General features: G+C 46.0%; 1 protein-coding gene across 2 annotated transcripts; it reads left to right on the plus strand.

Annotated features, from left to right (window-relative positions):
- The first annotated feature begins 13,316 nt into the window (after window positions 1–13,316).
- Window positions 13,317–16,410, plus strand: LOC121571899 (anterior gradient protein 2 homolog). 2 transcript variants are annotated; one of them, XM_041883682.1, is made up of 8 exons: window positions 13,317–13,383; window positions 13,845–13,981; window positions 14,278–14,341; window positions 14,585–14,637; window positions 14,945–15,021; window positions 15,234–15,297; window positions 15,467–15,550; window positions 16,041–16,410. In XM_041883682.1, exons 2-8 carry the CDS (start codon window positions 13,858–13,860, stop codon window positions 16,088–16,090), a joined length of 516 nt encoding a protein of 171 aa, XP_041739616.1. In that variant the 5' UTR covers window positions 13,317–13,383; window positions 13,845–13,857; the 3' UTR covers window positions 16,091–16,410. The 2 variants fall into 2 exon arrangements, with proteins under 2 accessions (XP_041739616.1, XP_041739617.1); XM_041883683.1 differs by having other exon boundaries at window positions 13,323–13,383; window positions 13,849–13,981.
- The last annotated feature ends 167 nt before the right edge of the window (window positions 16,411–16,577 follow it).

The raw sequence follows: 16,577 nt of genomic DNA on the forward strand, positions 1-16,577 counted from the left end.
CCCGCAAAGGCAAAGTGTTTCTAACATTTTCATACTGCAAATGTAAATCTATAAAAATACAAAAACTGCCTTTTCTGAGTTTCTAGTCATGAAATCTATGCAGCCTACCCAAGCACTGTTATAGCTACTTTTACAAGCCTCCTGGGCCATATACAGCATTCCCTGAATTTCTATCGGACCTTGTAGTCATGGCAGAAAATATTATACATTTTGGTGACTTTATTCACATGGAGAAGTTCACAGACCCACTCCAAAAGGCTTTCTGAGCCATCATTGACATAGTGGGTTTTGTCCAACATGTCTCTGGACCTACGCATTGCCACAGTCATACCCTGGATCTAGTTCTGTCCTGTGGAATAAATATTGTGGATCTAAATGTTTTTCCTCACAATCCTGGACTATTGGACCACCATTTTATTACGTTTGCAATCGCAACAAGTAATCTGCTCAGACCCCAACCAAGGATTATTGAAAGCCACGCTATAAATTCTCGGACAACCCAAAGTTTCCTAGATGCCCTTCCAGACTCCCTCCACCTACCAAAAATCAGTTAACCACCTAACTGAGGATCTAAATGGAACCTTGCATAATACCCTAGATGCAGTCGCACCTCAAAAACATTTGTCACAAGAAATTAGCTCCCTACCTAGCTCCCTACCCGAGCCCTGAAGCAAGCTTCCAGAAAATTGGAACGGAAATGGCGCTCCACCAAACTGGAAGTCTTCCGACTAGCTTGGAAAGACAGTACCGCGCAATATCGAAGAGCCCTCACTGCTGCTCGATCAGCATACTTTCCCAACCTGATTGAGGAGAATAAAAACAATCCAACATTTATTTTTGATACTGTCGCAAAGCTAACTAAAAAACAGCATACCCCAAGAGAGGATGGCCTTCACTTCAGCCGTGATGAATTCTTTGACGAAAAGATCCTGATCATTACAAAGCAAATTACAGACTCCTATTTCTCCAAAACTCAGTTGTCCTGAGTCTGCACAGAACTGCCAGGACCTAAAATCAATGGAGACACTCAAGTTTTTTAATCCTGTATCTCTCAAAACATTCATCGAAAAAATAGCCATGGCCTCTAAACCTTCCAGCTTCCTTCAAGACCCTATTCCAACTAAACTACTGAAAGAGCTACTTCCTGTGCTTGGCCCTCCTATGTTGAACATAATAAATGGCTCCCTATCCTCCGGATGTGTACCAAACTCACTAAAAGTGGCAGTAATAAAGCCTCTCATGAAAAAGCCAAACCTTGACCCAGATTATTATTTTTTAACTATCGGCCTACAGTGCCTTGCGAAAGTATTCACCCCCCTTGGCATTTTTCCTATTTTGTTGCCTTACAACCTGGAATTAAAATGGATTTTGGGGGGGTTTGTATCGTTTGATTTACACAACATGCCTACCACTTTGAAGATGCACAATATTTTTTATTGTGAAACAAACAAGAAATTAGAGAGAAAAAAACAGAAAACTTGAGCGTGCATAACTATTCACCCCCCCAAAGTCAATACTTTGTAGAGCCACCTTTTGCAGCAATTACAGCTGCAAGTTTCTTGGGGTATGTCTCTATAAGCTTGGCACATCTAGCCACTGGGATCTTTGCCCATTCTTCAAGGCAAAACTGCTCCAGCTCCTTCAAGTTGGATGGGTTCCCCTGGAGTACAGCAATCTTTAAGTCATGCCACAGATTCTCAATTGGATTGAGGTCTGGGCTTTGACTAGGCCATTCCAATACTTTTAAATGTTTCCCCTTAAACCACTCAAGTGTCAAATCTCTGGAAGACTGAAACAGGTTTCCCTCAAGAATTTCCCTGTATTTAGCGGCATCCATCATTCCTTCAATTCTGACCAGTTTCCCAGTCCCTGCCGATGAAAAACATCCCCACAGCGTGATGCTGCCACCATCATGCTTCACTGTGGGGATGGTGTTCTTGGGGTGATGAGGTGTTGGCTTTGCGCCAGACATAGCGTTTTCCTTGATGGCCAAAAAGCTCAATTTTAGTCTCATCTGACCAGAGTGCCTTCTTCCATATGTTTGGGGAGTCTCCCACATGCGTTTTGGCAAACACCAAACGTTTGCTTATTTTTTTCTTCAAGCAAAGGTTTTTTTCTAGCCACTCTTCCGTAAAGCCCAGCTCTGTGGAGTGTCGGCTTAAAGTGGTCCTATGGACAGATACTCCAATCTCCGCTGTGGAGCTTTGCAGCTCCTTCAGGGTTATCTTTGGTATTTTTGTTGCCTCTCGGATTAATGCCCTCCTTGCCTGGTCCATGAGTTTTGGTGGGCGGCCCTCTCTTGGCAGGTTTGTTGTGGTGCCATTTCTTTCCATTTTTTAATAATGGATTTAATGGTTGGATGTTCAAAGTTTCTGATATTTTTTTATAACCCAACCCTGATCTGTACTTCTCCAAAACTTTGTCCCTGACCTGTTTGGAGAGCTCCTTGGTCTTCATGGTGCCACTTGCTTGGTGGTGCCCCTTGCTTAATGGTGTAACAGACTCTGGGGCCTTTCAGAACAGGTGTATATATACTGAGATCATGTGACAGATCATGTGACACTTAGATTGCACACAGGTGGACTTTATTAAAGTAATTATGTGACTTCAGAAGGTAATTGGTTGCACCAGATCTAATTTAGGGGCTTCATAGCAAAGGGGTCGATTACAAATGCACGCACCACTTTTCCGTTATTTATTTTTTAGAATTTTTTGAAACAAGTTCTTTTTTTTTCACTTCACCAATTTGGACTATTTTGTGTATGTCCATTACATGAAATCCAAATAAAAATCAATTTAAATGACAGGTTGTAATGCAACAAAATAGGAAAAACGCCAAGTGGGATGAATACTTTTGCAAGGCAATTTATTTTGAAAAAGCTGTTGCGCAGCAACTCACTGCCTTCCTGAAGACAAATGATGTATACAAAACGCTCCAGTCTAGTTTTAGACCCCATCATAGTACTGAGACTACACTCGTGAAGGTGGTAAATTACCTTTTAATGACGTCAGACCAAGGCATCTGTCCTCGTGCTCCTTAGTGCCGCCTTTGACACCATCGATCACCACATTATTTTGGAGAGATTGGAAACCTTAATTGGTCTACACGGACAAGTTCTTGCCTGGTTTAGATCTTATCTGTCGGAAAGATATCAGTTTGTCTCTGTGGATGGTTTGTCCTCTGACAAATCAATTGTACGTTTCGGTGTTCCTCAAGGTTTCCGTTTTAGGACCACTATTGTTTTCACTATATAATCTACCTCTTGGTGATGTCATTCGGAAACACAATGTCAACATTCACTGCTATGCGGACGACACACAGCTGTACATTTCGATGAAATATGGTGAAGCCCCAAAATTGCCTACCCTGGAAGCCTGTGTTTCAGACATAAGGAAGTGGATGGTGACAAACTTTTTGCTTTTAAACACGGACAAAACAGAGACGCTAGTTCTAGGTCTCAATAAACTAAGAGATCTGCTGTTTGATCTGACAATTAATCTTGATGGTTGTACAGTCGTCTCAAATAAAACTGTTAAGGACCTCGGCATCACTCTGGACCCTGATCTCTCTTTTGAAAAACATATCAAGAATATTTCAAGGGCAGCTTTTTTCCATCTTCGTAACGTTGCAAAAATCAGAAACCTTTTGTCCATAAATTATGCAGTAAAGCTAATCCATGCTTTTGTCACTTCTATATTAGACTACTGCAATGCTCCACTCTCCGGCTACCCAGATAAAGCACTAAATAAACTTCAGTTAGTGCTAAATACGGCTGCTAGAATATTAACTAGAACAAGAAATTTGATCATATTACTCCAGTGCTAGCCTCTCTCTCTGGCTTCCTGTTGAGACTAGGGCTGATTTCAAGGTTTTACTGCTAACCTACAAAGCATTACATGGACTTGCTCCTACCTATCTCTCCGATTTGGTCCTGCCGTACATACCTACATGTACGCTATGGTCACAAGACGCTGCAGGCCTCCTTATTGTCCCTAGAATTTCAAAGAAAACAGCTGGAGGCAGGGCTTTCTCCAATAGAGCTACATTTTAATGGAATGGTCTGGCTGTGAGAGACGCAGAGTCGGTCTCGACCTTTAAGTCTTTACTGAAGACTCATCTCTTCAGTAGGTCCTATGATTGAGTGTACTCTGGCCCAGGGGTGCAAAAGTGAATGGCAAGGCACTGGAGTGACGAACCGCCCTTGCTGTCTCTGCCTGGCTGGCTCCCCTCTCTCCAATGGGATTCTCTGCCTCTGACCCTATTACGGGGGCTGAGTCACTGGCTTACTAGTGCTCTTCCATGCCGTCCCTAGGAGGGGTGCGTCACGTCGTGCCAGGCATTTTTAGCTATACTCGACTTGAGTGGGTCGAGTGGGTTGAGTCACTGTTGTGATCTTCCTGTCCGGTTTTGCACCCCCTCGGGCTATCTGGTGAAATTCTCCTGTCTTATCTGGTATCCTGTGTGAATGCTCTCTCTCTCTCTCTCTCTCTCTCTCTCTCTCTCTCTCTCTCTCTCTCTCTCTCTCTCTCTCTCTCTCTCTTCTCTCTCTCTCTCTCTCTCTCTCTCTCTCTCTCTCTGTCACGACTCTCCTTGTTCGGGCAGGCTTCGGCGTTCGTCGTCACCGGCCTTCTAGCCACTGCCGCTCCTCATCTCTCATCATCTCACCTCTCTCATCATTCCTTTTGTTTTGTCTTGTTTTTACACACACCTGGGTCATATCCCCTTATAAGTCCCTGTATAAGTATTCCCTCTGCCCCCAGGTCTTTGTGTGTGATTGTTTTATGTGGAGGTGTCAATAGCTCGTGGAGCTTTATGTACTGTATCGCTGGTGTGTTTTGTTTTCTCCAGTGCGCTGTTGTTACCGCACTGTAGTTGTTTTATGCATTGCTGCGTACCGCTGTATTTGCCGAATAAACAATTTATTCTGTGATTTACCCCTCCTGCGTCTGACTCCATCCAAATCACCCGCTACAGAATCACACATCCAACAGCATGGAGTCAGCAGGAGCGGGGAATATGCCTGGAGGCGTTGAGCGGGTCCAGGAGCATTCCAACATGTTAGCCAGCTTGGGCGAAGCAATGGATTGGGTTCTCCAGGTCGTCCAGCGCTTGGAGAGGAGAGGACCCGACCCTGTGGAACCAGCTGAGCGACCGGATCCAGCCACCCACACCCCAAGTCCCAGAGGTATTCACCTGTCTCGATCGAGGGAATACGATGGGACAGCGGCCCGCTGCCAGGGTTTCCTCCTGCAGCTGGACTTCTATTTTACCACCATCAGATCGGGAGAAAGTGTCCACCCTCGTCTCCTGCCTCTCGGGGAAAGCCCTGGAGTGGGCCAACGCGGTCTGGAGTGAAGGAGGAGACGCATTGGACAACTACGGGGAGTTCGCTCGCCTCTTCCGGGCAATCTTCGATCATCCCCCCGAAGGAAGAGAGGCGGGCGAGCGTCTGGTCCATCTGAGGCAGGGGACGAGGACCGCGTAAGACTTTGCCCTGGAGTTTAGAACTCTAGCAGCTGGGTCCAGGTGGAACGAGCGGGCCCTCATCAACCACTTCCGATGCAGCCTGCGAGAGGACGTCCGAAGGGAGCTAGCCTGCCGGGATACCACGTTGACCTTCAACCAACTGGTGGACATGGCCATCCGGTTGGACAACCTGCTGGCTTCGAGAGGACGTCCTGGAAGGGGCCTGCCCATTTCACCCCACCTCAACCCGGATCACGTTCCGATGGAGCTGGGTGGTGCAGCGATCCGGGAGAATGGAGGGCGACAGATCCAGTGTCACTCTTGTGGCATGAGAGGACATTCTGCTGCACGCTGTTGTCAGAGTTTTTCTGGGTCTGGTGGCGGCAGGCAGGGCACTCTCGCGTCACCCCAGTTAGCGCAAACCCACACTCGTTCAGAGCCCTCTGCTGCGCATTTCACCATCCACATCAACTTCCCTGATTACATGGTAGTTCCCCAGTGTAAGGCGCTGGTCGATAAAGGCGCAGCTGGGAGCTTAATGGACAGGTCTTTAGCTAATAGTCTACGAATTAAATTGGTTCCCCTGTCCATTCCATTGCCCATCAAAGCACTTGACAGTCGACCATTATGGGGATCATGTTTTGTTAGGGAGGTTACAGCACCAGTCACTATGATTACGCAGGAGACCCATAGGGAGCAAATCACCTTTTATATTATTGAGTCCCCTGATTTCCCTGTTGTGTTGGGCCTTCCCTGGCTAGCACTACACGACCCCACCTTTTCATGGCCGCAGAGGGTTCTCACGGAGTGGTCGCGAGAGTGTCAGGATAGGTGTCTAGCTGTTTCCGTTGGTGCAACCACGGTGGAAAGTCCAGACACTACCTCCACCGTGCGCATTCCCCCCGAATACCTCGACATGGCGCACGCGTTTTCCAAAAACCCAGGCGACCAAATTACCACCCCATCGGGCGGGGGATTGCACGATAAACCACCGGTTAGACGCTGTGCCTCCCAGGAGTCATGTATATCCCCTGTCGCAGGCTGAAACGGAGGCTATGGAGACATACGTCTCAGAGTTCCTGCGCCAGGGGTTCCCTCCACTTCACCCGCCTCCTCTGGTTTCTTTTTCGTGAAGAAGAAAGACGGAGGTCTGCGCCCTTGCATTGATTACTGTGCACTTAATCAAACTACCATTCGCTATATTTACCCTCTACCCCTCATCTCCTCTGTTATCGAATCATTGCATGGGGCGCGCTTCTTCACAAAATTAGATCTCAGGAGTGTGTACAACCTGGTGCGAGTGGAAAACTGTATTTAGCACAACCACGGGGCATTATGAATACCTGGTGATGCCGTACGGGTTGATGAATGCTCCATCAATCTTCCAGTCCTTTGAGAACGAGATGTTTCGGGACATGCTTGGTCGTGGTGTGGTGGTTTACATCGATGACATTTTGGTGTATTCTACTACGCGCGCCAAGCATGTGTCCCTGGTTCGCAGAGTGCTGGACCGACTGTTGGAGCATGACCTACAGTGAGGGAAAAAAGTATTTGATCCCCTGCTGATTTTGTAGGTTTGCCCACTGACAAAGAAATGATCAGTCTATAATTTTAATGGTAGGTTTATTTGAACAGCGAGAGACAGAATAACAACAACAAAAATCCAGAAAAACGCATGTCAAAAATGTTATAAATTGATTTGCATTTTAATGAGGGAAATAAGTATTTGACCCCCTCTCAATCAGAAAGATTTCTGGCTCCCAGGTGTCTTTAATACAGGTAACGAGCTGAGATTAGGAGCACACTCTTAAAGGGAGTGCTCCTAATCTCAGCTTGTTACCTGTATAAAAGACACCTGTCCACAGAAGCAATCAATCAATCAGATTCCAAACTCTCCACCATGGCCAAGACCAAAGAGCTCTCCAAGGATGTCAGGGACAAGATTGCAGACCTACACAAGGCTGGAATGTTCTACAAGATCATCGCCAAGCAGCTTGGTGAGAAGGTGACAACAGTTGGTGCGATTATTCGCAAATGGAAGAAACACAAAATAACTGTCAATCTCCCTCGGCCTGGGGCTCCATGCAAGATCTCACATCGTGGAGTTGCAATGATCATGAGAACAGTGAGGAATCAGCCCAGAACTACATGGGAGGATCTTGTCAATGGTCTCAAGGCAGCTGGGACCATAGTCACCAAGAAAACAATTGGTAACACATTACACCGTGAAGGACTGAAATCCTGCAGCGCCCGCAAGGTCCCCCTGCTCAAGAAAGCACATATACAGGCCCGTCTGAAGTTTGCCAATGAACATCTGAATGATTCAGAGGAGAACTGTGTGAAAGTGTTGTGGTCAGATGAGACCAAAATCGGGCTCTTTGGCATCAACTCAACTCGCCATGTTTGGAGGAGGAGGAATGCTGCCTATGACCCCAAGATCACCATCTCCATAGTCAAACATGGAGGTGGAAACATTATGCTTTGGGGGTGTTTTTCTGCTAAGGGTACAGGAGAAATTCACCACATCAAAGGGAGGTGAGAACCTCCTTCCCTCAGCCAGGGCATTGAAAATGGGTCGTGGAAGGGTATTCCAGCATGACAATGACCCAAAACACACGGCCAAGGCAACAAAGGAGTGGCTCAAGAAGAAGCACATTAAGGTCCTGGAGTGGCCTAGCCAGTCTCCAGGCCTTAATCCCATAGAAAATCTGTGGAGGGAGCTGAAGCCTCGAAACCTTAATGACCTGGAGAAGATCTGCAAAGAGGAGTGGAACAAAATCCCTCCTGAGATGTGTGCAAACCTGGTGGCCAACTACAAGAAACGTCTGACCTCTGTGATTGCCAACAAGGGTTTTGCCACCAAGTACTAAGTCATGTTTTGCAGAGGGGTCAAATACTTATTTCCCTCTTTAAAATGCAAATCAATTTATAACATTTTTGACTTGCGTTTTTCTGGATTTTTTTGTTGTTATTCTGTCTCTCACTGTTCAAATAAACCTACCATTAAAATTATAGACTGATCATGTCTTTGTCAGTGGGCAAACATAAAAAATCAGCAGGGGATCAAATACTTTTTTCCCTCACTGTATATGCCAAGGCAGAAAAGTGTCTGTGCTTCCAACAATCCGTCTCCTTCCTCGGATACCACATTACCACCTCAGGTATGGAGATGGAGGGAGACCGCATTTCAGCCATGCGTAATTGGCCGACTCCAACCACGGTAAAGGAGGTGCAGCGCTTCATTGGCTTTGCCAATTACTATCAGAGGTTTATCCGGGGCTTTGGCAAGGTCGCAGCTCCCATCACCTCTCTGTTGAAGGGTGGGCCGTCCCGGCTCCGCTGGTCTGCTGAGGCTGACAGGGCTTTCAGTAACCTGATTGCTCTGTTCACCTCAGCCCTGGTACTGGCCCATCCCGATCCATCATTGCCATTCGTAGTGGAGGTGGATGCATTTGAGGTAGGGGTAGGCGCTGTCCTATCACAACGCTCGGGCACGCCACCCAAGATCACGTTGGTGATCGGGAGCTGTTGGCTGTTGCCAGACCAGGTGGGCCTTGTTCTTCACCCGGTTTGATTTCACGCTGTCCTATATACCAGGCACAAAGAACGTGAAGGCAGACCCACTGTCACGGCTGTATGACACAGAGGAGAGGCCCATAGACAACACCCCCATACTCCCGGCCTCCTGCATTGTGGCACCGGTAGTGTGGGCGGTGGACGCGGACATAGAGCGGGCATCATGCACAGAGCCATCTCCACCTCAGTGCCCAGCTGGGCTGTGGTACGTGCCGTCTAGTGTCCGTGATCATATTATCTATTGGGCAAACACGTCCCCCTTCTCTGGTCACCCAGGCATTGGACGTACAGTGCGCTGTCTGACCGGGAAGTACTGGTGGCCTACCTTGGCTAAGGATGTGAGGGTGTATGTCTCCTCCTGCTTGGTATGCGCCCAGAGTAAGGCACCTAGGCACCTTCCAGCTGGTAAGTTACATCCCTTACCAGTTCCACAGCGGCCATGGTCCCACTTATCGATTTACTTCCTAACTGATCTTCCCCTCTCTCAGGGTAACACCACCATCCTGGTCGTTGTGGACCGCTTTTCTAAAGCCTGCCGCCTCCTTCCTCTGCCCGGTCTCCCCACGACCCTGCAAACTGTGGAAGCCCTGTTTACTCACGTCTTCCGGCACTACGGGGTGCCGGAGGACATAGTGTCTGACTGGGGTCCCTAGTTTACGTCTAGGGTCTGGAAGGCGTTCATGGAACGTCTGGGGATCTCGGTCAGCCTGACCTCTGGGTTTCACCCCGAATCTAATGGGCAGGTGGAACGGGAGAATCAGGATGTGGGTAGGTTCCTGCGGTCCTACTGCCAGGACCGGCCGGGGGAGTGGTCGGTGTTCTTGCCATTGGCCGAATATGCCCAGAACTCTCTCCGCCACTCCTCCACTAACCTATCTCATGTCAATGTGTTTTAGGGTATCAGCCGGCCCTGGCGCCGTGGCATCAGAGCCAGACCGAAGCTCCTGCGGTGGATGACTGGTTTCGGCACGCGGAGGAGACGTGGAACGCCACCCATATCCACCTCCAGTGCGCCGTGTGTCGCCAGAAAGCCAACGCTGCCCCGGTCTTTGTACTGGGTGATCGGGTCTGGCTCTCAACCCGGAACCTGCCCCTGCGCCTGCCCTGCCGGAAGCTGAGCCTGCGGTTTGTGGGGCCATTCAAAGTCCTGAGGAGAGTTAACGAGGTTACGTATAGGTTGCTGCTCCCTCCTGATTACCGTGTTAACCTCTCGTTTCACGTATCTCTCCTCAGGCCGGTGGTGGCTGGTCCGCTCCAGGAGTCTGAGGTGCGCGAGGTCCCTCCGCCCCATTGAGGGGGCCCCGGCGTATTCCGTCTGTTCCATCCTGGATTCGAGGCATCGAGTGGGGGCTTTCAGTACCTCGTGGAATGGGAGGGGTACGGTCCAGAGGCGCGGTGCTGGGTCTCGGTGAGGGATGGCCTCGATCCCTCCCTTTTGCGGGATTTCCACCGTCAGACATCTGGCTCGCCCTGCTCCGCGTCCTCCTGGCCGTCCCCGAGGCCGGTGTCGGCGCGCTGCTGTAGCTTCGCATCAAGGGGGGGATACTGTCACGACTTACTCCGAAGTTGCCTCCTCTCCTTATTCGGGCAGGCTTCGGCGTTCGTCGTCACCGGCCTTCTAGCCACTGCCGCTCCTCATCTCATCATTCCATTTGTTTTGTCTTGTTTTTACACACACCTGGTTCATATCCCCTCATCAGTCCCTGTATAAGTATTCCCTCTGCCCCCCATGTCTTTGTGTGTGATTGTTTCTTGTGGAGGTGTCGATAGCTCGGTGGAGCTTTATGTACTGTATCGCCGGGATTTTCACCCGTGTGTTTTGTTTTCTCCAGGGCGCCGTTGTAACCGCACTGTAGTTGTTTTACGCATTGCTGCGTACCGCTGTATTTGCAGAATAAACCATTTATTCTGTGATTTACCCCTCCTGCGCCTGTTCCATCCAAATCACCCGCTACACTCTCTCTCTCTCTCTCTCTCTCTCTCTCTCTCGGAGGCCCTGAGCCCTAGGACCTTACCTCAGGACTACCTGACCTAATGACTCCTGGCTGTCCCCAGTCCACCTGGTTGTGCTGCTGATCTAGTTTCTGCTGTTTTGCCTGTGGCTATGGAACCCTGACCTGTTCACCGGACGTGCTACCTTGTCCCGGATCTGCTGTTTTCGACCGTCTCTCTCTCTCTCTCTCCTTCCCTCCCTCTCTCTATCTCTCTACCGCACCTGCTGTCTCGACCTCTGAATGCTCGGCTATGAAAAGCCAACTGACATTTACTCCTGAGGTGCTGACCTGTTGCAACCAATGTGATTATTATTTGACCCTGCTGGTCATCTATGAACGTTTAAACATCTTGGAGAAAAATCTGGCTTTAATGGCCATGTACTCTTATAATCTCCACACGGCCAAGCCAGAAGAGGACTGGACACCTCTCATAGCCTGGTTCCTCTCTAGGTTTCTTCCTAGGTTCCTGCCTTTCTAGGGAGTCTTTCCTAGCTACCATGCTTCTACATCTGCATTGCTTTCTGTTTGGGATTTTAGGCTGGATTTCTGTATAAGCACTTTGTGACATCTGCTGATGTAAAAAGGGCTTTATAAATACATTTGATTTGATTTGTTATTTTGGGGTGTGAATATGAGATGTCATCCATTAACGGTTTTGTTTCATGTTCTTATCTAACAGATGTGTTTCATTATATGAATGGAATTCTTACCTCTGTTTCTTTGAAGATAATTGCCATTATTTAAACTTGTTTATTTGGAATATCAATGAAGAAGGTTTCAGATAATCAGAAGACCCCAAGAAAGGAACATACAAAAGTTTCAGGGGATCTTTAAACAATCTCAAGCGTCATCATGCACATCACACAACCTAATCCAAGCTCCTACGTCCTATTACGATGGTAGTGTATGGTAGATCCGTGTTCCCGGGGCGAGGCTAGTGACAGGTGGCCCAGGTGGCAGACGATGCAATGTGTGATCAGGAGCGGCTTTAACCCTGCCCTACACTGCAAATATTGACCTGGGGACAACACACGGCAGGAACAGAGAGAGAGAGAAAGGAGGATAGTCAGTGCCTTAGGAGCTAAGGACACCTCAGCATTCTGAGAGAGAGCAAGAAAGAACAAAGGAAAGAGGAAAACACAGCCTTAGTTAGGGACACCTCAGCATTCTGAGAGAGAGGGAAGGAGCAAATAAGAAAGAGAGAAGGCTAAGGACAGCTCAGCATTCCACTGCTCCAACATCCACACTAGAATTCATGTCAACCTGAGTTCCGGTCCAATGTGATAAACTACGTAGTCCTATCCTTTTGCATTTCACATAGGTTAAACAGCAAACACTCCACACCAACTCATATTACATCAGAATGCCATTCTGAATGATGTCTCTGCACTCCCATAAATCCAGATTTACATCTTGTTGTTGTAAATGTCATCATTCAAACATGGATTTATGGCACAGTGGAATAAAATAAACAAATGAGTGCAGACATCATTCAGAATGGGATTCGAATGTAATATGCGTTGGTGTGGTGTGTTTTAGAGTGTTTTCTAATATGCACTAGTCACATTTTCATATTGCATTATAGTCAATGGCAAGTGATGACTCAGCAAAATGTGACAACCAATTTTCTCAGTAATTAAACAAAATATACACCAAAAACAGCACAAAAGGAGTGAAAATAAGGCCACATGTAAAAATTGGTAAACTTCCCCTTCAATCTTTTAAATAATTTTGTTTACTTTATGAAAGGTCATTTATTACTATTTCTATTTTTTATTTAATGTTTTATCTTTATCTTTAACTCTGCGTTGTTGGAAAGGGACCTGTAAGTAAACATTTCACTGTTGTTTTCGAAGCATGTGACAAATAAAATTTGGTTTTATTGAGAATTATGTCAATCTTATGGATCTGACCTGAACCATGAACTGACTAATAGCCCCGATATCAAATCAGATTCCTCGATTTAATGCTGACCTGTCCTTGGAGCTGAGCCAACTATTATGATTCAACAGTTCCGTTACCCATTCTTATTATATAAGGAAAACGTACCATAACAACACTATCAAATCCTACTTTAACCAGACTTAATGATATACCTTAAAATGGCTGTGTCCGTTAGTGACATAACGGAGAGAAAGTCTAAATTCTAGAATCAATGGAGCTTTCTGCCTCCACACATTCCATCAGAGCTTTGGGGGGAGAGAGGGAGAGGGTTGGTGGGTGGGAGGGGCCATCAGGTGAGCTTGGGGCTGGTGTATAAGAGCAGGTCCAGGTGAGAGAGAAGGGACACGGCAGTACGAGGAGCTGCAGAGAACAGGAGACACACAAAGGTACCACGGAGAACAGGTAGGAAATAAATCTCTCCCTCCACCACAATGGAAGCGTTATTCTCTAACCACAAATCTCTCTTCCCTTATCCCTCAATCTGATCCTTTTCCTGGTAAATGTGCCTTAAATGCTGGGAACTTTTTCAGACTCTTTCAGTCTAAAAAAACTTGAACAACTCTGAATAGATGTGCAATTACTTGTAATTCTGCATGGCAGTTATTCATTCATTATTGTTTCCACTCAGCTATACTGTTGGGTTATAATAGTATGATGATAGAAGTAGATTATCTGTGCAGTTTTGTGACATGCATGTGGTATCTGGGTCTGTATTCACAATGATTCAGAATAGGAGTGCTGATATAGGATCAGTTTTGACTTATGGATCATAATGATTAAAATGATATGGACAGGGGGGACCTGATCACAGATCAGCACTCCTACCTACTCTGAGATGCTTATTGAACTCTGTTTCCTTCCAGAAAGGTATTAATCATGATCCGAGGTCTGCTGTCGGTGCTGTTGGTCCTGGTGGCCGTAGCCGTGTCTTCATCTCTGGCTAAGCCTGAGAAGAACATCGCGAAGAGGGGGAAGAGGATCCCTCAGACTCTCTCTAGAGGTAACACTCCCTCCCCTTATTATTTCTCAAAGCTTATCACAGTGTAGTGTTTTAATGAATGAAAGAAAGGTTTTAAGAGTACAGTACACTTTCTCATTTTCCTCATTCTAAAGCACTGGTCAGTATGGTCTGAGATATATAATGAATAGAGCTGACATACGATTCCTTATTCTACATGTCAGTAGAGGCATGTCTGTTCTACGCAATATATATCTACCTGAATGTTCTGTAATGTTGCACCTTCCTGAGCAGACCCCAGGTATTCTGACACTGTTCTTCCTGTCGGTCTCCTGTAGGCTGGGGTGATCAGCTGGTCTGGGCTCAGACCTATGAGGAAGCTCTGTACTGGGCCAGGGCACAGTGAGTGAACAAACGTTTATTGCTACGTGCGAAATGGCATCCTATTTCTTATGTGGTGCACAATAGGGAATAGGGTGTTATTTCACATAAATATAATAGATCTGGATAGCTGATGTGTTATCTTTGCAAAAAAACAAATACATTTCAAGGCATTCCTTGGAATCTCTTTTCTATTCTATTCTATTTTATTTTATTCATATTCTATTCTATTCTATTGTAACCAGAACTACTTTGTCTCCACAGGAACAAGCCTCTGATGGTCATCTTCCACCTGGAGGACTGTCCCCACAGCGCATGTAAGACCCTGACCTATAGCAAATAAGCTGCCACTATGTTGCACTTTCCTGAACAGACCTCAGGTCAAAGTCCCTCCCTTGGCTAGTTATGTGTCCTGGCATTCTCCCAAATTGTGATGCATCACTCAGTTGTATTAGATGCCAGGACTTGTTTAAACAGCCATTATCACATTCGTAGTAGAACAAACAGGACTCTGTTTGCCAAGGTGGTATATACCCGTAGCATCCTGCTGCCATGTATGGGAGAGGACAATAAAACTCTTAAGGTCTCTTAAGTCAATATAACATATTTATTTTGTGTATCCAGCCATGAAGAAGGCCTTCGCTGAAGACAAGGACATCCAGAAGGTAGCTGATGAAGACTTCATCATCCTCAATCTGGTGGTGAGTTTTAAATTCAGACTTTGGAAAACATTACTAGAATCATGCCACGCACAATACCTACATTAATTATCTTTTGATCTATTCGATTTTCTGATTTTATTTGATACTTTTTTGTATTCATATTTTACTTTTATTTTTTATTTTTCAAACATACTTTTAGTATTTAGAAATACATAAATAATTCATATGTGTTACTCTCCCTGTGTTATCAGTATGAAACCACAGACAAGCATCTCTCCCCTGATGGCCAGTACGTCCCCAGAATCATCTTTGTTGGTGAGTGATGATGTCACGTTTTCCATGCAGCATTACATGCGAACGAATGTCAATATTTTGTCTATGATGGCATCAAACAAAAGCAACAGATTTTAATCAGTAGTTCTCTCTCTCTCGCTCTCTCTCTCTCTTTCCCCCTCTCTCCCCCCCTCTCTTTCTCTCCCCTCAGATCCCTCTATGACAGTGAGAGCTGACATCACAGGACGCTACTCCAACCGTATGTACGCCTATGAGCCTTCTGACATCAAACTCTGTGAGTACAACTTGATCTTTTCTCTCTTTTGACTGTTTGATTGCATACTAACAGTTTACATACTGTTAATAAATCAGTATTTAGTAGATTATAAATATTTAAGCATTTATACACATTTATAAGCTTTTATAAATGTAAGGCATTACAAAGTGTAACCAGACTGTTTTATAATTAATTCAAATAAATTACATTTGGCCATTAGTGCCATCAACAACAACAAAAAATTACTCCTCTGTGAGAAACAACCTGCTCCTTAGCGACTCTTGTGTGACTTAGTCTTACATTTATCATGAGTGACTTAGTCTTGACTTCTCTTGAGTGACTTTTGACTTCTCTTGAGTGACTTAGTCTTGACTTCTCTTGAGTGACTTTTGACTTCTCTTGAGTGACTTAGTCTTGACTTCTCTTGAGTGACTTAGTCTTGACTTCTCTTGAGGGACTTAGTCTTGACTTCTCTTGAGTGACTCTTCATTTTCCCTTCACCCTACAGTGTTGAGCAACATGCAGAAGGCCAAGAAGCTGCTGAAGACTGAGTTGTAAGCACTGACAAAGCATGTGACCCGTTGACCATTGGCCTCGGACCTCAGAGGTTTTCTGAACATTCTCAGAACATTCTCAGAATGATCTCTGGAGCCTAGGAGTCAGCCAGTGGCATACTGTCACCATGTAACCTTAAGCACTGGAAAGAACTAGTCTTCACTTTCACAAAATCCATTTCTATTTTTTACATTCTGTTATTTTCCCTGAAACTCTCGATCTTTGTAATGTATTGCTTACATCTGAGATGCAATTCTTAAATGATGTGTGCATCATTGTAAAATGTAACCAGATTATCTGAGTGTATAAACTTTTTTACCCTTCATGATGATGACTCAAGTTAAAAGGGCTATTGAAAAGAGAGAAAGTGTGTGTGTGTGTGTGTGTGTCAATGTGTGTATGTGTGTGTGTGTGTGTGTAGCTAAAGAGTGAGTGCTGACATCCTGGTCACATCCTGAATGGTCGGGCCATTGGGGGTTTGAAAGGACTT

This window comes from Coregonus clupeaformis, chromosome 8 (genome assembly GCF_020615455.1).
Source record: "Coregonus clupeaformis isolate EN_2021a chromosome 8, ASM2061545v1, whole genome shotgun sequence".
Classification (NCBI taxonomy): Eukaryota; Metazoa; Chordata; class Actinopteri; order Salmoniformes; family Salmonidae; genus Coregonus; species Coregonus clupeaformis.

Bases quoted from the DNA above. Each gene is read 5' to 3' on its own strand.
- LOC121571899 (XM_041883682.1), top strand. From the start codon at position 13,858: ATGATCCGAGGTCTGCTGTCGGTGCTGTTGGTCCTGGTGGCCGTAGCC. The intron at 13,982-14,277 runs GTAACACTCCCT...GGTCTCCTGTAG, and splicing joins CCCTCAGACTCTCTCTAGAG to GCTGGGGTGATCAGCTGGTC. The intron at 14,342-14,584 runs GTGAGTGAACAA...TTGTCTCCACAG, and splicing joins CTGTACTGGGCCAGGGCACA to GAACAAGCCTCTGATGGTCA.